Below are 24,023 nucleotides of genomic sequence, written 5' to 3' on the forward strand. Positions count from 1 at the left end.
AAAGTTAACCCAGGCAAATTGCTTTGGTGTGTGTGCTGAATGATTAGAATGATAGTCCCTTTGAAGAAAACTTGACTCTAATTAGCCAACAGTAGAGCAGAATGAACAAATTAAAGGAAACAAAACCAGCTGGTTACTGTGGATGGTAGGTCAGTCTCTAGATCAATGATTGGACTCTGTCTCACAATAAAAAGAAAAAAAAGTTATAAAGATAACATAAGGCACAACTCTGGTAACAAAGTATTGGATAAAACACATCACATTGGTAACTACTTTAAATCTATTATCATTTGAAGAACTTAAAAGCTACATTAAAATCTGATAGATATAAAAGTTTTTTTTTTTCCTCATAAAGAAATAAAATTAGGCAAGCTGACATTTTCTAGAATGGTGCAGACCATCAGCAAGCATCATCAGTAGTTTTTTGGGGGTTAGTAAGTGCTAGGCTTTATGGAGTTCACCCTGGGCAGGAAGAAGTGATGGAAGAAGTACCTTCAGTCCAAGCCAGTAAGCCCAAATGACAGCAACCGCATGCTTACGCCTAGCCTCCTCCTTCAAGCGTTTCAATTCCCTTCGAGCCTAGAATGTTTTAGATAGTAAATAAAAGAGACAGCCCAATGCAGACAGCACAAATGACCAGAAGAAGATACCCCACCACACAGAAGAGCCAATTTACGAATAGAATTTCAGAACAGAGAGTCAGTAAGTAATCATTTCAACCCAAGTAATCACTGCAAAGCTGGCACAGCTGCTGGCCTTCTGAGTGCACTGAGATTGTGCTCCCATGGGAGGGAAGGCGTGTGGGACCCAAGGAAATGACCTCCAGCTCTCACTCTCATTCCTTGCCTATTTTCTCCCCTACCTTTTCCTTCACCTCATTCTCCACTCTCAATTCCCTTGTCAAAGTCATACAACTGAGCACACCTAATAAATTCACTGGTGCTGAAGAGGCAGCAAATCTCTCTGAGTTCATTCACTTGGATGAAAAAGATAACCCTGTGAACAAACAGCTGGAAAACTGATGTGAAAAAGAAAGTGTTAAGTAACAAAACTCCAAAATTCTTTCTGGTTAAAAAAAAAAATCGGAAAGCAAATATAAACACTGAATTTCATTGGGTAGTTTAGTGCTTGCCTAGCACTCGTAAGGACCTGGCACTGCCAAAAAGAAACAAATGTAGCTCAAGCCCATTTAAAGATTTTTAAGTTAATCACAAGGAAACAGTCTTAAGACTTTTAAGGAACATAAATAGGTATGACTGTTTCATGACTTTATAGTTTTGAGGCTGTGAAATAAATAAATTCAGTGAAAGAACCTAGCAATAACCATCTAAGATAGTCTTTCTCCCTCTATCATTTCCCTTAGTTGGCTGAGGAATTTGGTTGGTTTTCACAAATTTTAAGGGAAAAAAGAAACACAAAAAACTTTGGTTAGTTTTTGGCAAACTAACTTTGCTACACTGGCCAAAGTTGACTTTTCTCATTTTTCTCATAAGATAGACCTACTAGATTCATGAGGTAGACTTAAAGAGCACAGGACTCTGTATATACTTGTGTTCTGATTTGGAATACACATTTTTAGCCAAGATGACCTTTGATTTTCTAAGTAACAAAAACATCTAAAAATTTTGTCCCTTGGGGTATGTGAAATGTTCACAGAGCCCACGTCTATGCCTGGGGATTACTGAGGCCTTTCAGGAGGCCTTTGTTTCTGAAAACAAACAGCTGATGCTGAAATTCTTGGGATTCTTCGGTGGCCATTGGAGCTAGCTTTTGCACGCACATAGTTTTCTGTGAAATCACAGATGATTGTTCTTTTCACATAGTTCGCCTGTAATAATCAATAGCTGCTGGAGTCAGCCTAAAAACATATTGTCATTCATGGATTAATTTTCCTAAGGCATGCGTTAAAGGCCTTTCCATTGTCAACATACTACACAAGACAGTCAAGCCCAAATCTTAACATCCCACCATGCCCCACTTCCATATCAAAATAGCTCTAAAGAACAGTCAGTACCCATGCGCGAGGGAGGGGGAAGTTGACTAAACATGCAGGTTAGAGCTTTTCTTTAAAAAAAAAGAACAACTAGTCTAGAGCTTTTTTTATTAGTAAGCAGTTAAGGTTTTGTTGGCCTAGCCATGCCTACATTTCCTACACACACTACTGACACTAGCATCTATCTGTAGGTTTATTAAGTCTGGCTGTCAGGACATGCACCAGGGTGAGTTGCTACGAATTGTCGTTATTCATCCATTCTATGCTAGCGATGAGGATTAGTTACTGCAGAATTCCAGGATGAAGTGATGGGATGTGTGCAAGTACCTTAGATCCAAGCCAGTAAGCCCAAATAACTGCAATAGCATGTTTATTCCTAGCCTCCTCCTTCAGCCGTCTCAGTTCCCTTCGCGCCTGTGATGCATTTGAAAAGGAGTTTACAGAAAAGTTTAAGGCAAGAAAGGTTACTGCTGCTTCCCAATGGAGAAAGAAAAAGAAAGACACCAAGTCACCACACCAAATAGTAACCGCAAAAAGCATGTGCCACCACCCCACACCAAAATGTTGGAGAGAGCAAAAGGCAAATGCGTGCTCAGTAGCTTAAGCCAGTGAAAAAGTTTCTGCCCCTGAATCTGAAGGTCCTTGGTACTATATGTCACACCCGACCTACCGCCTTCCTCAGGGTCTCGGCCTACCTGGGTCCCATGCCAGTATGCCGCAATGGTTGTGGCAGCTTCCTTACAGCGCTTCTGATGCTTCAGTTCCCGCAGGATTTTTCGAGCCTATGAAACAGAATCACCCCCGAAAGGCAATTTTTAAAGAAAGAAATTCATAGAGATGAGAAAAAGATACTTGAAGAGAGGAAGAGCCCTAGCACCATCAACAGTTTAAAGAAAGGGAAATCCGCAACTGACTATGAGAAGATCCATGAAGATCATCAGGCCTATTAGGATGGCCTCCCCATCAAGATGCGGACAGGACAGTAGCCTCCTCCCACACATGCAACAGCGAAATTGTCACCACAGCAATGCCAGCTTGTACAATTCAGAGAAAAGATCAGAGCTCAGAATGTGGTGATCTCCAATAACCTTGCAAAGTATACTGTATTTCTTCTGCTATTACTATCTAGAATGTAACTATAACTGTCCCTTTTATCCAAAAGAGTCTGAAAATTCTGATGAAAGATTATTACACTGATCCAAAACCAGTGGTTTCTTTCCAGTAGATGTTGAAAATGATTTGTATATAGGGACCAAGAAAACAGAGGGCTTAGAGGCAGAAGATTTTGGGGGCTGTCTTGATGTCTTAAACCTGCAAACTGGACCCCAGGGCCCAGCAATAAAATCAGGGAAGAGCCAGTAGGCAACCATTTCTCTTACTCTGTGTGCTCAAGTATGCATTTTGACCTTTGCTGTAGGGACAGCCAAGCCCTTAGGCTGGCCTAGATAAAGGACAAGCAAAGTTGCTGAATGTGTGGCCCCAACTGTACTAGGAAGGGGCCCTAATCCAGGTCATAACCTCAGAAGTATCGTCTTTGGATTGAGATCACCCCTCAAAACACTCTAACAGGGAAATAGTGGTAGGAAGAGGCCCTAAGTATGTGGAGGGTGACAATAAAAATTTTTTTTATCTAGGTTAGATGGTAAATATTTTTGGCTTTGAGGTCACATGGCCTCTATTACAACTATCAGACTGTCAGGGTATGTAGTACTGGAGCCGCTGAAAAATTGAAATAAATGAATATGGTTTTGGTCTCATAAGTTATTTATGGATCTTAAAAATCCATATTTCATTTAATTTTCAGGTGATGGCCTCTCTTCTTTTGCTTCTTTGCATGCATAGCTGGCATTCTACAACATACTTCCACTTCCAGCTTTTTGTTGATTAACTAGAGATAGGAGTCTTAACATATTTGCCCACCCAGGCTGGTCCAAACAACGATTCCCCACTCTCAGCCTCTGGAGTAGTTAGGATGAGCCCCTGGTGACCAGTCTCTTCTTTTGCTTCACTGACCCCTGGCCCACACTCTGGCATGAAGGACCTGGAATTGAGTCGCCAACTGTTACTACTCCCTCTCCTGCCAACCACTAGTTCTGGCCAAGCCTCAGGATCTTCCAGTCCTGAGGCAGCCAGGAGAGGGTCACTGCAAAGTCACAGCTGTTGCTGGGCTTTGGGCACTGAAATCTAGCAGAACCCTACTGGCATAGGAGAAACAGCTCTGACAAGTTCTTAGAATATGGCTTGTCTCAAAAACATAAGGCAAGGGAATGTGAAAATCACGTACAGTGTTAAAGGACATCCTGCTTAGGAAACAAAGCTCTCTGAAGGCTGGTTAGAAGGAAGTAGTCAAGACATGGTCAGCAGGGGCCCCCCCACTTGGCCCATAATATTTACCCTTTCCAGATGATTGTGGACAGGACATAGGCAGGACATAGAGGAACCCTCCTGCAGAGTGAGCCTTTGTGAAGACCCCTTCCCCAAAATAAATAAAGCATACTTCTTTTAAACTCACCTTCCAACCCCGGATATAAGACTGAATCACCAAGGCAGAACTCTTTGTCTGCTGATACTTCTTTTGTTGCTGCAGGGCAAAGTGAGAAGGTATTAGCAGTGGTATTTGCCTATCTTTCATGTGGACAATCCTAGTGTAATGGTGTCTTGACCACCCACACTTCTGCAATCTACCATGCAAAGATAATCTTCAACAATTCAAAATTATTACAGTTAAATTCGAAGTACAAAATCAGGATGCTACATAGAACAACTTCTAAGTGGTTCAGGAGGAGCCTCCAGTCAGCATCTGTTCTTTGTATCACATTGTTAGTCTCCCAACACCAATACTCAATCAATAGGTGTTGAATGGATACACAATGGGGTCTATCTATATGTGCTTTAGATTGTTCCCTCTTCTTCTTGCCATTTCACATTCTGCAACTTAATGAACCCACCTCTATTTAACATTTCCAGATTCATTTAGGTTTGTTATTTTTATTCTGCTTCAAGCTGAGAAAAACTCTAAGTGGATATTAGTTGACTGAACACTTACCTGTGGAGCCTGAAACATAAACAGGAGTCTGACTCCAACCCTGTCCCTCAAGGACTTTCAAAGGACAGATGAAAGTATAAAAGATCAATAGTCACTGGGACCCATGGAAAGCAGAGAGCACAGCATGCAGATTCAGAGCCACAAGGGGTCATGCCATGTAAACAGAGTTGGAGAAGACCTGTGGGGAGCCATGCTTTGGCTCAAAAAGCTCAATGCACAGAGGCTTTGCCCACTTCTAAGGCTGATGTTTCAGGGTGAGGCAGGCTATAACACTCTCCCCCTTTGAGACAGTGAGATTCTACAGTGATTGGTTTACAACATGTGTGGGGAACCTGGGCATCTCTGATAAAAACTCAAATATTTCAATGTTAATCTTTCACTCTGAAAAGACAAGATTGTTCAGCCTCTGTCCTTTAAGTGTGAGATGCCTTGTAGGACCCTTAGATCCATGCTGGAGATAGACAACAGAGATAATGGAGTAGCTTTAATTGTGTGTATATAAAATGCTCCACTGAAAGACTCATGTAGCGAAGGGCTTGGTCCCCAGCTAGTGATACTGTTCTGGTAGATGCTGGAAACTTTAGGAGGTGGGACCTCACTGGAGGATGATATAGATCACTGGAGAGCATGCTTTTGAGGGTTCTATCAGGTCCTTTCTCTATGCTTCCTGTCTGCCACAGGGTGAGTAGCCCTCCACTACATTCTCCCACCATCATGATGTTCTGCCTTACCACAGAGCCAGAATCAATCGAGTCAAGATCATGGTCTGGAACTTTGGAAACCATGAGCCAAAATAAATCCTTCCTCCCCATGAGTTGTTTGTTATATTGTCACAGCTATGAAAATTTTAATACAGCAGTAAAACAAAAGAGGATGCCAGGGGGAAATATAAGAGAAGCCTGGTGTGTGGACAAGCCACGTGCCTTCTCCAGAATCAGTTATATCAGCTGTCACATAAAGCTGGGAAAGCTTTAAGATGCATCATAGAGTAATATCTCAAGCAATTATAAACAAGCTACACATATGATATGCGATTATTACTTCTGAATCCATGTTATTGTTTTTTTTAATTCCTAAATATCCTCAAAATAACGATCTCACTTTAACGTTTAGCTTAAGGAACTATAAAATATCATAAAGCATGGACTAATTCAAAATACAAGCTGGGCCTGGTCCTGATGCCTGTAATCTTAGCTATTTAGGAAGCTGAGATCAGAGGATCCTGGTTCAAAGCCATTACAGGCAGAAAAGTTCCCATGAGACTCTCTTCTCTAATTCACTACTAATTCAAAAATCTGAAGTGTCTCTGTGGCTCAAGTGGTAGAGTGCTAGGCTTGAGCATGAAGAGGCCTAGAGACAGTGCCTAGGCTCTGAATTCAAACCCCACAACTGAAAAAGTACAGTAACTAGGAGTGACATTGACCAAGGTGTACTGTACCTATAAGCTAACATGTTAAATTGAAACCCTGTTGTGCAACTTTTTAAATTTAAAAGATTACAGTAACTCAAAACAAGCAATAAAAAAAACAACTCTTTGGTTGCTTGAGAAGAAAAACATGAATCACTGCCTTGAACATAGCTAGCTGTACTATTCAGCTCAAAACTGAAACAGATATAAACACTAGAACAAAGTTCATGGTATCTTACAAACAGGGTTATCATTTGTTCCATTCCTCAAATTAATATTGCTCATAACTCCCACCATTATGAATTAGTGACATATGGCAACTTCTTTCACATAGTGATTGTAAAGCTTTGTAGTGGGAGAAAGGGAGGAGGACAGAGAGAGGGAGGGAGGAAGGATGGACCTGGCTGTTTCTGGCACTTCCCACTGCTGCTCTTTGGCCTTCTATCTGAAGTTATATCTTCCCAAATATTCTTTATCTCAGTTTCTTATTTCCATACTTGAACTTACAGGAAACTGATTTTTCTGATTACTTATTTGCTTAGATGCCTATTGTCCCATTCTAGATAGTAACTTGATCCCAGTCAGAAATAAGGTGGTTTGCTTTATCTACCTTGCTGTTCTGTTCCCAGAGCCCAGGATAGTAGATGTTTCAAAACTTCTTTTTTTTTTTTTTGGCCAGTCCTGGGCCTTGGACTCAGGGCCTGAGCACTGTCCCTGGCTTCTTCCCGCTCAAGGCTAGCACTCTGCCACTTGAGCCACAGCGCCGCTTCTGGCCGTTTTCTGCATATGTGGTGCTGGGGAATCGAACCTAGGGCCTCGTGTATCCGAGGCAGGCACTCTTGCCACTAGGCTATATCCCCAGCCCCTCAAAACTTCTTGAAGAATGTAAGAAAAATGAAATTTAGTACCTTCTTAAGCTTGGATTTTTTTTTTTAACTTTCTTGAGGTACTAGGGTTTGAACTCAGGACTTTGGGCTTGTAAGCAGGATGCTCTGCCACTTGAGCCACCTCCCAGATATTCTTAATGACGCAAAACGAAGTAATGATAAAAAGGCCTCCTTGAAGACTAGCCTATTTATGTCCTCCCTATGTCAGGTAAACAGGAAACAGAATTACAAATCTGTAGAAGAGTTACACAGCAGTGCTACGTGCAGAGGAGAGCCAGCCACTACCAGTACAACAATCCTGTGTCTTGCAGAATGAACGCCATGCGGTAGACATGGTGGTACTATCAGACTTGTGCTGCTGGTTGTAGTCTTTTAACCAGAGAAAGCAATTTCAAAAATACTCTTAGAGATCATGCACATTTTCTTTAATCAGCTAAGAACCTTAGTATTTTACAGAACTTGGAAATAATGCACTACAATGTATTACATGAGAATAAGTCAGCATAAATTACATCAGCATGATTACTGCCTTATAGCAAAACCTCCTGTTAGCTGGAAAGAAAGAAGAATATGCTAAATGAGATTTGATTGCAAATCTAATTCATTTCCCAACTCACTCCACAGTACAGACATATAAAATGAAAAACAGTTGGAAGCCATGTTCTTTCTTACCTGCAGTTCACTCACAAGAACACAACCCAAATTCAAGCTAGACTAGAGGCAAAAAAAAACTGCAGGCCTCCCTCAGAGCTGTGGTATGCTTCCAACAAAACAGCTACAATCAATGAATAGAGTTTCAAAAAAGAAACTTCATATTCATATTTAGTAAGTTTCATAAGTTACTCAGGCTAGATATTTGAGGACAAAAGAAAATTCAATACTGTAACCCAAACCAGAATTAAAGCATAACTGAAACACAACTCTGGCTTTCTGGAATTGAAGCTATCTTCAATGTTGTTGTATCAACACAGAAAAAAGCTGGTCACCTTTGAAAACTGAACAACAATATTGAACGAGTTAAATGACACTGCCTCTTTCAATCTGATGACCTAAAGAAGAGGTAATTTACTGCTACATACATACTAGATATCTAGATCGGCTGAAAGCAATATTAATACTAAATTTGAACTCTAAGACTATCTTAGACTCAAAGATCTGCTATTTACAACTGTGCAACCATGTGGGCAGTTACTTAGTTCCTCACTGCCTTAGTTTCCTAATCTTTTATTTATTTTTATTTTTTGCCAATCCTGGGACTTAGACTCAGGGCCTGAGCACTGTCCCTGGCTTCTTTTTGCTCAAGGCACCACAGTGCCACTTCTGGCCGTTTTCTATATATGTGGGTCTGGGGAATTGAACCCAGGGCTTCATGTATATGAGGCAAGCACTCTTGCCACTAGGTCATATTCCCAGCCCCTTTGCTCATCTTTTAAAATCATCAGAGCATCCATTTCATGATGTTATGGGGGAATTAAATATGTAAAAATGACACATATAGGAAGTACATGAGAAATACTGGTAAATTAGCATCATTATGTCAGCTTAGAGAGACTTACTGCGAATCTTCTGAACCAGGCAGCAATGACGATTTGGCTTTTCTTCATTAGCAGGAAGTGTGTGCGGCATTTCCACCCCCGATAAATCTTCTGAATGAGAGTGGCCAAGTCCTCCAGCCGCTGCTTTCTCAGGTCTTCTAATTTGAATAACTTGTACAAAATGAAATGGACTTATCAGAAATCCTCTAAAAACGCATGGCATAGATGAAAGGAGTTCTTAGGAGGTAAAATGTCACAATGTTGAAGTCAAACACAACCATGATGTAGGTCATAGCTTACAAGAAAAAAAAATTTTAATGGGATGCTTCAAGAATTTGTGTGTCATCCTTGAACAGGGGTCATGCAAATCTTCTCTGTATCATTCTAATGTTAGTATATGAGCTGCTGAAGCAAGCACTGAGAAAAATATTTTATGGATTCATGAAGGATACATAATTTTTATTTTAGTGACTGAGAAATTGTGGCAAATCAGCAAGGCTACAGTGAGCTTACGTCTTTTTTTTTTTCCCCCCCCCCTGCCAATCCTGGGGCTTGAACTGACCCTGACCCTGAGCTTCTTTTGCTCAAGACTAGCACTCTACCACTTGAGCCACAGTGGCACTTCCGGCCTTTTCTGTTTATGTGGTACGAAGGAATCAAAACCCAGGGCTTCATGTACGCTAAGCAACCACGCTACCACTAAGCCACCTTCCCAGCCCATGTTTATCTTTATACTCTCTCTACAAGGATACAGACTCAAACTGACCATTTGCAACTGGATCTACAATTTGAAAAACTCCCAAATTAGAAACTCCCTATGTGCCAACATGTTGTTCAAAGAGTTTCTGACTTTGGAATATTCTAGACTTTAAAATTTCACATTAGGAATGGTCAACCAATAAAGTTAGTGCAGACATCCCCAATCAAAAAACTCCAAAATCTGGTTCCAGAATCTGCAATGGGAGGCAGATTTCTCTCTTCCTTCAACTTCAGCTTCCTAAGTTTGCTAAACTTTCATATTATCAAATCAACTGTAGCAGTTATGCTACACTAATACATAGTTAAACTTGTGCCTCATGCCAATCCACTCACTTATAAATAGGCTCCCTTTGGAATTCTATGAGAGTTCTTTTTATGTTTTGAAAATTTTTCATTTTGATGCTTCATATGCCTCTATTGTAGCTCTTATTTCTAAAAGTATTGTATAACTCAGATACTACAAACACAGGCTGACTTGATCTCCAGTTGCTCTGAGGTAGGAATGTATTATTGTGGTTGTGGCAGTTTATCATTTATTTCATTTATTTATTCATCATCATCACCATCATCATGTAGTTGTACAAAGAAGATACAAGTCCATGAACCAAGTTATGAATACAATACTTCTTGATCTATAACCCATTCCATCATCCTCCCTCATTCTCCCTCCCTCCATCATTTCATACAGGCTACCAGATCAAGGATGTTGACATTTTGTAAATACTCCACATGTTCTCCCACTAACTCCTTTACTTTCCCTAGCCCTGGAACATTTACAGATAAACACAGGAGTATGGAATTTGTGAATCTCAGGGAATGTCCTGAAGTTGAACAACCTTTTAAAACTAGTCTGCACGAGGGTAACTTAAGTTGAAGAGGAAAGGTATGGGGTACATACTGTTCTTGGGTTTCGGATGAATATCTTTGATCGACCAAAGGAGTATTCTTCTACAGGAATCTCTAATTCATTAAACAGAACCTCCACACCAGACCTAAAGAGAATAAGCAAAATTAAAGACAATAACTTTCAGGGTGAAAAAAGTTTCATTTTATTTTATACCATAGAAGCAGGTTCTCAGTGGTACAAAAAAGTCTCATTTCTAAGTATACTTGCTCCTTCTATCAAATAATTTCATATTGAATCTTACAAATTAAATCAAATCCAGTAAACATTAAAAAATGCATTTGGGTTCAAAATGATGTGTTCTAACTGTGGTATAAAGACAAATTTTGGTTTCAATAGAGGTAATACTTGTTTCAAACATATTCATAGAGATGCATCAACCAGGCCAGAAGGCTATATAAGAAATTTGAATATTGAACCAACCCAGTTCATTCTTGAAAACATTTTAAACATTGTCCCTGCCCCTCAAAGGGTTATGTAAGGCCCATATCTATTTCTCCACAGGGGCAAATATAGACAAGGGGTTGGGCCCTTCATGCTACACATCAACTCTCTCTGGGGCAAATTCCCCAGGTGAAAACAAAGGGCTGAGACTGGATACCCAAGATGTCTCTAACTCAACCCTTCTTTTTGATAACTCTAGGACCATTCTATGACTCTTCTATAATTCTACAACCCTTCTCTCAAATTCTACCCTTCTATACATGTTTATATCTTTTAACTTCAAGTTACCTCCTACAAATTCACCACAGGCATATTCTCCAACTTACTGACACTCAATTCCTAAATGTGAATTTTAGAGATCCTGTTTTGACAATAAAGAAAATTGAGACCTCTATAATAAACAGGGAATTAGCCAAAATGGTATAATGGTAGAGGGTCTAAAACAAAGGTTATTCCCCCCCCCCACCCCCAACAGTTCCTAAAATTCTGTTTTGCCAAAGAGCACTTATGGAGGCGGGGGAAACTTATGTTATTTTATCCAGTAAGAATTCATTATTTCATGTAGACAGTGAACTTCTTACCTTGCTGGTCCTTTCCAATGAGGCCATGTCTGTTTACAAAGCATTTTGTATCTTTCCAGGCATGGTTCGTAGGCCTGTCTGAAGGCATAGCCTGCCCGCCTCACTCGAACATTCTCCAAAAGACCCAGGTACCTGATCTGATGACACACTAGACTTTCATTGAAGATATGTGCTGCTTTTTTATCATTTGGCTTGATACATCTAAAAGATTTCAAATATTTTAAGTTTTAAACTCTGCCTCTATGGATATTAATTACAAATGTTTTACAATGCATGATGTCTAATCACTTCTTAATGAATGAGACTAGATTTCAACTAACTATAAAAATGGTAGACAGGAGATATGGCTCAAGTGGTAAAGTACCAGTTATGAACAAAAAAGCTGAGCAACAGTACAAGGCCCTGAGTTCAAGCCCCAGTATAATTATGGAAAAAAAATACTAACACATGAAATGACGTGGATGCTATTCCTGGTATTTTGGCCCGAATAGGGGGTAACACATGTGTATAGAGGAAGCATAACGTTGCCTCCCTATATCTCTATTCCTGTCTTAACAGACTACATTTCTACTTTCCTTTGCCAGTAGGTATGGCCATGTGACCAATTTCTGGCCAACAGGATCAGAGTAGAAGTAATGCTTGTTGCTTCTAATCTGTGTCCTTAAAAGGAAGGGACCTGCTCCCATTCCTCCAGCTTTATGATGGCTACGAACAATGATATGTCCAACAACCACCACACAGGTGAGGTACACGCCTAGAGTATGGCAGAGCCACAAAACAGAACTGCCTTATTGTCTCCAGAGGCCTTCCACCTAAAGTTATGTAAATAATAAATGCCAGTCCTGTTTAACCCATTATTGGTTTCGGATAGTACTGCAGCAGTCTCTGTGTCCGAATTAATACAACTGTTAAACATTCATGATTATAACTATGTAACAACTATCAGATTAACTGTGTGCCCCTCTCCCCCTTGCACTAACGCATGCACGTACACACACATATTATGTGGACAAATCATATCTAGTCTTGTCTTGGTGTTTGTTTATATGCTTTTCCTTTTACCATTTATAAAGATAATAGTCACCCTTTGCCCCAAATAAGGATACACAAACAGTTCAATAGAACAGTCTAGTAAGTTCAGATTCTCTCTCTCTCTCTCTCTCTCTCTCTCTCTCTCGCTTTCTTTCTTTGTGCCAGTACTGGGGCTTGAACTCAAATGCTCTATCACTTGAGTCACAGCTCCACTTCCAGCTTTTTGGTGGTTAATTGGAGACAGGAGTATCACAGACTTTACTGCTCAGAGTGGCTTAAAACTCGGGTTCTCAGATCTTAACCTCCTGAGAGATAGGATTATAGGAGAGAGTCACTAGCACCCAGTGAGACACTTTCTAACACATTCAACATATCATGGATAAAGGCCATCAAGCCAACTAAATGGAATAAGACTTTAGATCTAGACCTCTACATTCAATATATGGTATAATAATGGGTGCAATATGATAGCCCTAAGAGGAAAAGAAGTGGATCTACATGTGAAATCCAAACTACAAAGATCCTAGAAGAAAACATAGGATAATATAATCACAATCATGGGATTTATTCAGATTTATTAGAGAAGATATAAAAACCAATAAAAGGGAGGGGAGTGAAGGAACTTTCTGAGATCACAGAAATATATTATGACTTGACCTGGGTGGTATTTACCAAAATTTATACAATGGTTAAAAAAAAATCTTAACTGTTGGCCTTTTCCCCATTTCTCAGGCATCTTAGGTGTAACTTTCTCAAGAGTCAAGCAAGACCCCATTAGGGTCTGAGTTTGCCATGTGTGTTCCTGTGAACTAGAAAACAGGAGGCACACTGTTTGATGGTCGGGTTTCATAAAGCACACCTCTACACCCACCAATACCTCCTATATTTGCCTTTGAGTATTCAGTGATGTGGAAACTAGACTGAAGGACATTTTAAGTCTAGTCTATTTAGCTGATTAGCAAATAGTAGCCATCTGAAAAAACAAAACACCATGATTTTTATTACCATTAGTTTTTAACACATTTTAGAAGAAAAATCTAGGTTAACAAAACAAAACAGGAAAATTTCTGTGAGTAGTGGTTTTTTGTTATTCTCAATGGAGTGGGTTTTTAAAAGCTGTCTTCAGGAGTCATTTACAAGACCTGGTATGGACAGATCTAGGGCAAAGAGTTTAATTCTTAACCATTAGGTGTGTGTTATTTCCTATTACACATTTTTTTCCTTCCTTATTTTGGGGGCAAGAATGACAAAAGAAATATTTTTCAAGCCATCTTGACATATTATTTGATCTGTAACAATAATAGCTCTTCTCTCTGATTGGGCTATTTATACCCAGATTTTTAGCAAACAGAAAAATTATGTTCCTTGACAGTGCTCTTACATTTGAACAAAGAATTTTATGTGCCAGAATTACCTGATATAGTTGGGGTTCTTGGTCTGTAGGTTTTTCATGAGAGTGGCCACTGATGCCTTGAACTGAGAGCCTGCTGTAGGTGGCCTTTTCAGATTGATCTTGGCAGGATTCCCTTCAGGGAACAAAGACTTGATGAGGGTGTGGCTGGCCTTCCACATGGCTTGGGACAGGTCTCGATAGAGAAGGTCATTGTTCTTGTCAACAAATCCTTCCACCTGATACAGCACCTACAGACAGCACATAGGACCATTCAATGGCTAGAATACTGCTTGCGACACTGTCAGAGAATGCTAACAATGTTCCAAGACTGCCCACACTGAAGCCTCTTTCTTCCTCACCCCGCCCCCAAAAAATCCTGTACATATTAGCAGCATTCTAATACCAAATTAGCTTCCAACTTTCAATTCCATCTGTCTAAGTTGCAGAAGAGATCAAAATAAATTCTATTGCCCTTCAGGATTTGCAGGAACTCAAAAAAAATGTTATCATAACATTTTCAAAGGATTTTAAGATTTTTTTTTTTTGGTGTCTGAAGATATTTTGAGGCTTTACTTTTATATACACATATTTTACTTCACATGGGCCAATTCTAGTCTGTCTAAAAGTAGACAGGGGAAAAGTGAGGTAACATTTTCATAGACATCCAAAAGCATCAGAAAAACTGAGCAGGAATCTTTAACAGAACAGGTCAATGGGAAAAAAGGAAAGATTTGTGAAATGTTTTTAAATTAAAGCCCATGCTTTAAAATAAGAGGAAATCAGATATTATTATCTATGAATATACTTATATACTAGTATATAATTATATACTAACATGCTTAGTTGGATATATCCAACTAAAAGGCTTTTTCCCTCTTGAAGTCTGCAATATCATTAACTCTAACCAATAATCTTCTAGAACTCTAAAAATTAACCTATTTCTCAAGTTATCTTTGACATTACCCTTAAGAATTTATAAAATTAATTTCTTCAAATATCAGCTAAATAAATGTTTTTATGAAACAGCAGGACTTTCTGTGTTTCAAAATCTCAATCTAACAATCATTTTGTCAAACAGTTAAGGCTTCACTGATTCTTCATTTTTTATTGGTTAAATCGCCTTTATTTCTGTTGGTTGTTTTTTTAATAGGATAGTTTAGCACTGGAAAATAAGAAAATTGATTTTTAAGTCCACTGGCTTGGTTTTCAGTTCTTGTGTAGAGCAAGATTTAGTCCAACATGGTCTAGATTCTATTTCTCCTGAACACTGGTTGACCCAACTATTTCCACAGATGGGCTTGTCCTCACAAGGAAACAGAGTTTAGAAACACCCAGTATCCTTGCAGGAAGAACAGTGGTGTTTTGCCATACCTTGCCAGCATAATGCTGGATCCTGAAGCAGCTGTGAGGCAGAGATGTGTCGTTGAGGAAGCGGGAGCACTTGCTCATCCTACTCTCAAAGTGCTGGTGGGTGGCGCATACTTGGTTCAGCTTTTCTAAGAAGGTCTCATCGGTGACTGTGCCAGGTCGCAGGCACTCTTCATCCAGCATGGCCAGGATTCCATTTGTGTTCTAGAATGGAAACGAAAATGGTCCCTTCCTTCCTCTCTGCATTGTTTTCATAATTACTCCTAATTGCACCATCAAACATAATCAACTTAGTCAACGAAAAATTCTGCACAGCTACCACAAAAAACAGACAATCAAATCAAGTATTAAAAGCCACAAGAGCCCTTTTCCGGTGTCCCAGGTGTATGTATAGGAAAGGTGACAGTGGACACGTCTGTAATAGCACCTCTCCCCTCCATAAGTGACCTATGAGTCATCTCAGCCACATTGAAGTTCATAGTTAGAAAAGTCACTCTAGACCCAAAAGATCTAAAAACAAATCTCTAAATTAATGCAAGAATGCATAATCTATCTGGGTCATTATTTTGACACAGATAATCTATATGAGTCATTATTTGACCCAGAGCTTACAAGGAAACTGGTTTTATATGCTTTCAAATTGTTTATTTTAAAATAGTTGAGGAGGGAATGCCTTTACTTGGGATGTTACTCTTAATGATCAGTCCAATTAAACTATTTTCAATAATATCTGTTTAGATTAAAATTCTTGTTCCATATGTAAATTTCTAAATGGATGGTAAATGTGAATAAAAACCCATTTGTTGTGCATTTATTATAAATATGATATTTATTTGTGATTATATTTACTTCAAGAGCTTTCAGTCCTAAAGTAGATCAGAAATAAGAAAATCTACTTTGCTAAATAAAGGCTGCTATTTCTTGAACTGTCCCTCTAGGCCCATAAGTCCAGAAACAATCTACTCATTGATCATCAGCTCCTCCCACTTCCACCAAGGCAAAGGCCCCTCAAAGCCCTCCCACCCCCTCCTTTTCCCTTCTCCTCACACAGCCATGACATCCTCTAGCCGGCATTGATTCATTCCACACAAAACCCAGGGGAAGTGTGGGTTCTCAGGAATCAAGTGTGTTCATAACATCCCCAGGATAAACATTGTTTAATGACGCTGGAAGGAAACACTTCCTTAATGTACCCAGGTTTGTACATGAGCATAAGTTTCTTCAATCACATATGAAAGGGGAATTTTTTGGCTGAGATCATCTAGCTAAATTGAGTATATTACCTTTTCCCCTTTTCTTGAAGAGAAGTAATTAAGTCCAGTGCTATGTTTATGAAGAAAAACGTGCTAGCCAGGAATGTTGAACATTAGAAGTTCCCAAAGGGAATTAGCTTGGTCACAAAATTTAACAGGAAAAATGTTCAGGAAACCTACTCATTTCTGGACTCCAGGCTAGAGCTTTGAATTCTTTACATGAACTATTATATGTTCCCCTTCAAGACAAAAGTTTGTATTTGTTGAAAAGTAGTGACTAGCTAACTTTTTTAATGTTCAATATAATTAAAAGTAAAGCTTTCAAGAATGTTCAGAATACAAATGTAAAAAAAACCTACTAATTACATAATTCCCAAGAGTTTATTAAAGATGAATAGCCAGGGCTGGGGATATAGCCTAGTGGCAAGAGTGCCTGCCTCGGATACACGAGGCCCTAGGTTCGATTCCCCAGCACCACATATACAGAAAACGGCCAGAAGTGGCGCTGTGGCTCAAGTGAGCGGGAAGAAGCCAGGGACAGTGCTCAGGCCCTGAGTCCAAGGCCCAGGACTGGCCAAAAAAAAAAAAAAAAAAAAAAAAAAAAAGATGAATAGCCTATGATTTGCTACCTGTTTAGAATGTATATTTATGTATAATTCCAGAAATATAGCACTGCCTACCCTGACAGCTACAAAGATCATATAACAATAAAGTCTATACATTGTCTCAAAGTACTTTATCAAAGCCAGGAAGATTAGGAATCCTAAACATAAAACCAAAGAGTTTTCAACACAAATACATTTTCTAGATTAATCCATTTACAATAAACTATAAAGTATGGTGTACAAAAACAAAAAGTCTTTTATTTAGACAACTATCTGAAAATGAGCCAGTAATTTTTTCATATTTAAGCCTTTTCACATGTACACATGTGCTAGGGCCATCTGAAAAATTACCAGGTCCTTGGCTACCTGCAGTTATACATGCTTTACCTTTTGACATACATTCTCTTAATCTCAGAGACTGTAAGTCATTTAATTCACCTATAGAGATTATGCCTTTTTCCTCCTTTATCGTAACTTGAACAGTACACTAAGAGGTCAATTGAGTTTCAGAAATGAGAGTTTCAGAATTGAGTATTTTTGTGCCAGTACTGGGGCTTGAACTCAGCATTTCACTCTTATTTATTGATTTAATCACTCAAGGGCAATGTTCTACTATGTGAGACACAGCTCTACTTCTGGATGTTTTGGTGGTTAACTGGAGGTAAGAGTTTCATGATGTTTTTTCTCAGGCTGGCTTCAGACTATGATCCTCATCCTCACATCTCAGCCTCCTGAGTACCTACTCAGGATACATATGGGTCACCAGTACTCTGTAGGAAATGGAGACTTTAACTTGCACAAAAAAAAGAAGTAAAGGAAAGAGGAAGGGGAGAGGAGGGGAGGGGAAGGGGGAGGGGAGGAAAGGGGGAGGGGAGGGAATGGGAAGAGGAAGAGGAAGGGGAAGGGGAAGGAAAAGGAAAAGGAAAGGATGGCTGCTCTGAGCCTACTCTAATCAGTCCAGAAATTCCCAGAGGCCACAGATTGGACGTGGGGTCTGACCACACTTGTGTGTAGCAGCAGTTTTAAGGTCCTAATGTCTGAAAGTCATGAAAGTACTGTGGTAGAGAAATGGAATGAGCCTGGAGGATCCTCTCCTGTGTCTATGTTCAAGAGCTGTGAAGGATCTTTTAGGGCTACAGGGCAATCTGAGATTCCTTAAAGAACAATTCAAGATGATGAAAATATGAATGGTTAACATCAAAGGCAGTGAGGGGTGAATTATACTCTTAAACATTCCTCCAGACAAATAGTACCTAAGTACTTACATTTTCTATTAGATCACAAATGATAGCATTATTGAAGTACTCAATGTGAGTCCATTCTATGTCCTAAAAAACACCAAAACAGAACAAAATCAAATCTGTATAATGATGTGGCAGTAACATTTAAGAAACACATTCTGTCTGTCTCACCATATCTCACTTTCTCTCTGAATTTATTTCCTTTACAGAACTGGTGCTGCAAATGTCAACTTCTAGATCCCAAAACTTTCTCAAGGCAGCAGCCCACCAATGACATAATCTGATTGAAGTGAACGCCCTTGACCTTCTCTGGGACAGCCTCCCATTCCTCTCTCCCATCTGTGGCAATTTCCCATGCACTCCACTGGCTCTTAGCCACATATTTACTCAACAGGCCCTTGGGTCAACATTACTTTTGTGTATATTTACAATGTTTATAAGGAAATAAGACAAAACTTGATCCCAGGAATCTAAGGCCTAGGTTTTTTTCTGTTCTTTATTTGTCATCACAAGGAAAAAATTAATTTTAGAGTCAATCCGAAGATAGCGTAGTTAATTATTTCAAGTATTTTTTTTAAAGCCTAGTGACAAAGTATTTTCAACACAGGGAAACATGAGAACAAATCACTGTCTGTAATGCTGACTACAAAGCCAAACCAAAGGCCAAATGCAGCCATTTTGTCAGCTTACACCTCATCTCTAAGTGTAAACATTTATTTTTCTTCTAAGGGGAAGAAATGTAATTCACGGGGATCTTCCTATATACTTTCAGAAGTGCTTTAGATATGCTGTGCAAACTGTTTTAAATTACACATCAAAGTCTGAGTATTGCTTTAGGCTGAGAAGACAGGAAGCGAATGAATCTTGCTTTTAGGATATTTATGTTACTCAAAGGTGCCAAGCATGTACAAAACATTTCTAATGTACAGTAATCATTCTAAGACAAAAATGAATTCTTTATGATTCCGCTTAAGAGAAAATGAGTTGTTATAGTCAATTACTGGTGAGTCACAACCACATTAGAAAAATCTAGCTGGCATGTTTGTGCATGCATATAACCTTGAAGATCTCAAACTCAAGGTCAATCTGAGTTACAAGGTGAGATCCTGCCTCAAAAAAGGGAAAAAACCAAAACTATACTGACATTAAAAAAAAAAACAACCAACAAGACTCAATGTCCTAAATAGCTTGAAAAGGAAGTTTAGTAGCTTAAAATTTTCATACAGAAAATGAAAGAAGCTATGTGAGATGGTATATGCCTGCAATATCAGCACTGTGGAGGCCTGTGAAGGAGGGTCGTGAGTTTGAGGACAATGTGGACTACATAGAAAACCTGTCTCGAGTTTAAAAAAAAAAAGAAGAAAAAAGGAAAAAGAATAGGCAATAATATTATTATACTTAATTGCTATATTTAGTATTTAAACAATGAATAAAAAAGAAATTAAAATGCACAGCAAATTTCTCCCTTTAATTTTTTCTGCCTTGTAAATAAATAGCTATTTAAAAACAAAAAGGCAAAAAAAATATTTTAGATTTAAGGGTGAAAAGAACTTTGGAAACACTACTTCTGGCTATTTTTAAATTACATTAGATGAGAAAATCTACACATAGCACTTAATACAGAACACGGTATCTAGTAAGCAAGAAACAAATGGTAACTATTTTTATTATACATTTTGGAAACCAGTACTTTTCAAGATTAAACCAAGTCTCAATAATACTTTCATATCTAACTAATGACCTTGGGTCTTTATTTTCAAGTACACAGTTATGGAAGTGTGGACTAACACACAGTTTGATACGACTATCACCACACTCAGTCCTCAAAATTCCTTCCTGCTGTCCTTCAGCAGTCACACACACTCTTGTTGAGTCGTGGTCCCTATCAACATGTACTGTATGGCTTTCCGTAGGTCATCTGTCTCTAGCTCTGCTCTTCTAGACTGACGTAAAGATGGAACCATTCAGTGAGGAATCATTTTGAGTTGGTTTCTTTCACCTGGCACATGTATTTTATCGATGCTACTTTATGCATAATAGTCCTTTGTATGGATGGACAAAGACAATTCATCTTTCATCCTTATTTCTAGCACACTGTTGTTGTTGTTGTTATTATTATTTTGTATGTGTGTGTGCTGGTATTGGGCTTGCACCCTAGGGCCTCTCAAATCTTACTTAGCTTTTGCACTCCCAGTTGGCTCTCTATCACTTAAACCACACTCTCACTTCTAGCTTATTCCTGGTTGAGTCCAGCTTTTGCTGATAAGAGTCTTACCTCCAATTAGATCTGTCTTCCCAAACTAGAACATATTATTATTTTGTATCATCACATTGGAATCCAATGAGGTCAGATACAATCAAAGGTACTTAGTTATTGACAAACTTCTGTATGCCAGGTACTGTTCTGGGCACTAGTGGTACAGTAGTAAAGAAAATCCCAGTTAGCTTAGATGCCTTACCAAATAAACAAAACCTAGCCCTTTGTTTTTATTTTGGTTTTGAGACTGGGGTCTTGCTAACTTTTCCTGGACTGCAATCCTCCTATTCCCACCTCCCAAGTAGCAAGATTACAGGAGTGCCCCTACTACAGGCAGCTGAAAAAAATGTTTTCTTTTCCCCCATTCCAGGTCTTGAGGTTTGAACTCAAGAGCTGGTACTCTCCCTTAGCTTTTTATTTGTTCAAGGCTAACACTCTACTACTTAAGCGACAGCTCCACTGCTGGCTTTCTGCTGGTGAACTGGAGATAACAGTCTCATGGACTTTCCTGCCTGGGCTAGCTCCAAACCATGGTCCTCAGATCTCAGTAGCTAAGATTACAGGCTTGAGCCAACGGCATCCAGCTGAGAATGAATGTTCTAAAGAAACATTCCAATATTACCTCCCGTATGTACTCCTCCTGTTCTTCTTTAAGAGTAAGTTCAATGAAGATTTGTTGTAGCTTTTCATTACAATAATTAATAATGAACTGCTCAAAGCTGTTGTCCTGTATGAAGAAATGGCAGAGAAAACACTTCATTATACCAAGGCAGCAACTCTCTCTAACCATAACATTCAGACATCTCAATCAATGAGCAATGCCACACACTGTCTTCCAGACCAAACAGTGGCCTTGCACACAGGTCCTAGGACAGAACTTTGTCCCGACAGGCAGTTGGAGGATGGCTTACAAATATGTGGACAAATGAAGGAGGCATAAGTGATACAATATTGGAAGGATGAAGAATTTTAGTTAACAGAAAAGCACCCCACACATGGTTAAAAAAAACCAAAATCAAAACAAACTTTGCCCTAGTATTAGAGATTCACAATGGGTCTCTCACTAACTTTTCTGTCTCCCATTCTCACTTAAAACTTAGGGCTCATCAATGTCCTGCTGGCCTGATCTTTGCTTTTCCTAATTTCACACTGACCCCTCAGTCAACTGACTGGACCTAGGTCAATGTCTGGCCATTCTCTTGCTTACTGTGTGTCCATAGCTGTGATGCAACTCACCAGTACAACATCTACTGGATAAGTGAAGGAATGAGGAGGTAAAGTTCCTACCAAATAGAGACCTAAGGGAATCCTGCAGCAAAATCATTGCCCTAACCAGAGCAGTCCCTTCTTGGAAGGCCTACCCCTCATTCCTCTACCTCAGCAACTTCTCTTTCCACAGTTTCTCCTCATGTGAGTGTTCTCTTACACACACTCAGATGGAGGCTCCACTCCTGCCATCACCTATGAACGATGTGCAAGCTTACTGGATTGCTGCACATGTGGAAGGCATGATACACATCTGCTGAGGGGATATAATTTATGTTCAGACAGCTTCCAGAAACAGGGAGATCTGATACTAAAGCTTCTCTCTCTCCTCTCTGTCAAGAGCTGTGACAATTGGAACAAGGAACAAAAAGTATACTACTTCCAGTAAACTTGATTCTTTTCCAATCTAGACAGCCAGTCCTGGGATGGCAAGGACATGTCCTGTGTAATGGTGGCACTGAAGCTTGTGGCTCCTTGTGAATATAACACATAAGGACTGGGGCCTGGATTTCTCCATTAGTGACAAAAAGCAAAACAGCCACCTGGTTATTTAAATGTTGATCTTTTCAAATCAACTATGGTTAGTCTTACCTCACACAAAGTGATATTTAAGATGGGGTATCTTACTCAACTCTTTCCTGGAAACCAGCTCTGAATTTGTAACTACCGGAAATGCATTCATCAGAGGAAAAGTTTAACTCTAAACCATCAATGACATGTGAGAATACTCTATCACTGACTGCTCTCATTAATGCTAAATTTAGTCAAAGATAAAAGTTTGTTTGGCTTTTTCAAAATCCTGAAAGGTCTTACTAAAGGGCAAACATTTATTTTCAACTCTTTACACAAATATAATCTTTGACTCAAAGAGCATCTATCTCCAATATGTATTTTCACTCACATTTTAAAAAACTTCAGAGCTATTAATTTTGATTTGACATTGATATAGTCTGGTTATCAATATCAGGTTCTTTCCTTCCTTTAAAAAAAATTTAACCAGTGAAGAGCCATGAGCTCTTCTGTGTATGAAAAAAAAAAAAAACTGTTGGTTTGGTAAAAATATGTTCATACAAAATAGGATTATCACAAATGAAACAGATAACATTTTAACAGCTAATATAAACAGACCTTGGGTTTTAGAAAACATGCAGGAAGAAATCTTAAAAAAAAAATTATGTGTTTATTTATGTGTGCCAGTACTGAGGCTTAAACTGAGGGCCTAAGTGACATTCCTTAGCTTTTTCACTCAAGGCTGGCATTCTACCATTTGAACCACAGCTCCACTTCCTACAAGTTTTTAGTGATTAATTGGACATAAGGGTCTCCAATCAATCTTTCCTGTTCAGGCCGGCTTTGAACCACATCTCAGCCTTCTGAGTAGCTAGGATTATAGGTGTGATCCATCGCCCTGACTGGAACAAATCTTTTATTTTTAAGTTTGTAATGATGGGATGTTTCAACACAATTAGATTAAAATTTCAAGTGGCAACCAACTATTGAGGAGGGGAAGAGAAGTGACTAGTATCACTTGGGAGCACTAGGTAGCTATGAACAGCTTGTTTTTTTTTTTTTTGGCCAGTCCTGGGCCTTGGACTCAGGGCCTGAGCACTGTCCCTGGCTTCTTCCCGCTCAAGGCTAGCACTCTGCCACTTGAGCCACAGCGCCGCTTCTGGCCGTTTTCTGTATATGTGGCGCTGGGGAATCGAACCTAGGGCCTCGTGTATCCGAGGCAGGCACTCTTGCCACTAGGCTATATCCCCAGCCCCAGCTATGAACAGCTTGAAGGAGTGAAATACACACAAGCAGATTAGAAACCAGAAGCAAAGCTTTACAATTATAAAATTGATTTGCTATCAACCTTTAAAAAATATCCTATATGAATTCTGTACTTTGTATCCACACAGTTAATCAACAATCATATACTGTACAGCTCACAAGGCCAGAGAAGCTATTAACATAGGAGCATGCAACAGACTGGCACTGCAAATGGCTCATACTTACTGCATTCTGGGGCAAAGAGGGACAAATCACACAAAATGCAGTTAGTTCTT

The 24,023-nt window shown here is 39.2% G+C and overlaps 1 protein-coding gene and 1 non-coding gene across 5 annotated transcripts in view; both read right to left on the reverse strand.

Annotated features, from left to right (window-relative positions):
* The window catches only part of Myo1b (myosin IB), a 166,655-nt gene that overhangs the window by 20,645 nt on the left and 121,987 nt on the right, over positions 1-24,023 (reverse strand). For 2 of the 4 annotated variants that reach the window (XM_048345065.1, XM_048345064.1), the window contains exons 14-24: positions 21,329-21,433; positions 18,474-18,536; positions 15,354-15,554; positions 14,004-14,230; positions 11,558-11,758; positions 10,527-10,620; positions 8,891-9,040; positions 4,506-4,574; positions 2,689-2,775; positions 2,321-2,407; positions 493-579 (exon numbers count right to left, since the gene is read on the reverse strand). In XM_048345065.1, coding sequence (XP_048201022.1) covers positions 493-579; positions 2,321-2,407; positions 2,689-2,775; positions 4,506-4,574; positions 8,891-9,040; positions 10,527-10,620; positions 11,558-11,758; positions 14,004-14,230; positions 15,354-15,554; positions 18,474-18,536; positions 21,329-21,433 — 1,371 coding nt within the window. The remainder of the gene's footprint in view (positions 1-492; positions 580-2,320; positions 2,408-2,688; positions 2,776-4,505; positions 4,575-8,890; positions 9,041-10,526; positions 10,621-11,557; positions 11,759-14,003; positions 14,231-15,353; positions 15,555-18,473; positions 18,537-21,328; positions 21,434-24,023) is intronic. The other 2 variants (XM_048345066.1, XM_048345067.1) reach the window with 2 other exon arrangements.
* LOC125351005 lies at positions 9,176-9,287 on the reverse strand. The gene has a single exon (XR_007210899.1). It is a non-coding gene; the product is annotated as a U6 spliceosomal RNA (small nuclear RNA).

The sequence above is a fragment of the Perognathus longimembris genome, chromosome 4, assembly GCF_023159225.1.
Source record: "Perognathus longimembris pacificus isolate PPM17 chromosome 4, ASM2315922v1, whole genome shotgun sequence".
NCBI classification, from domain to species: Eukaryota; Metazoa; Chordata; class Mammalia; order Rodentia; family Heteromyidae; genus Perognathus; species Perognathus longimembris.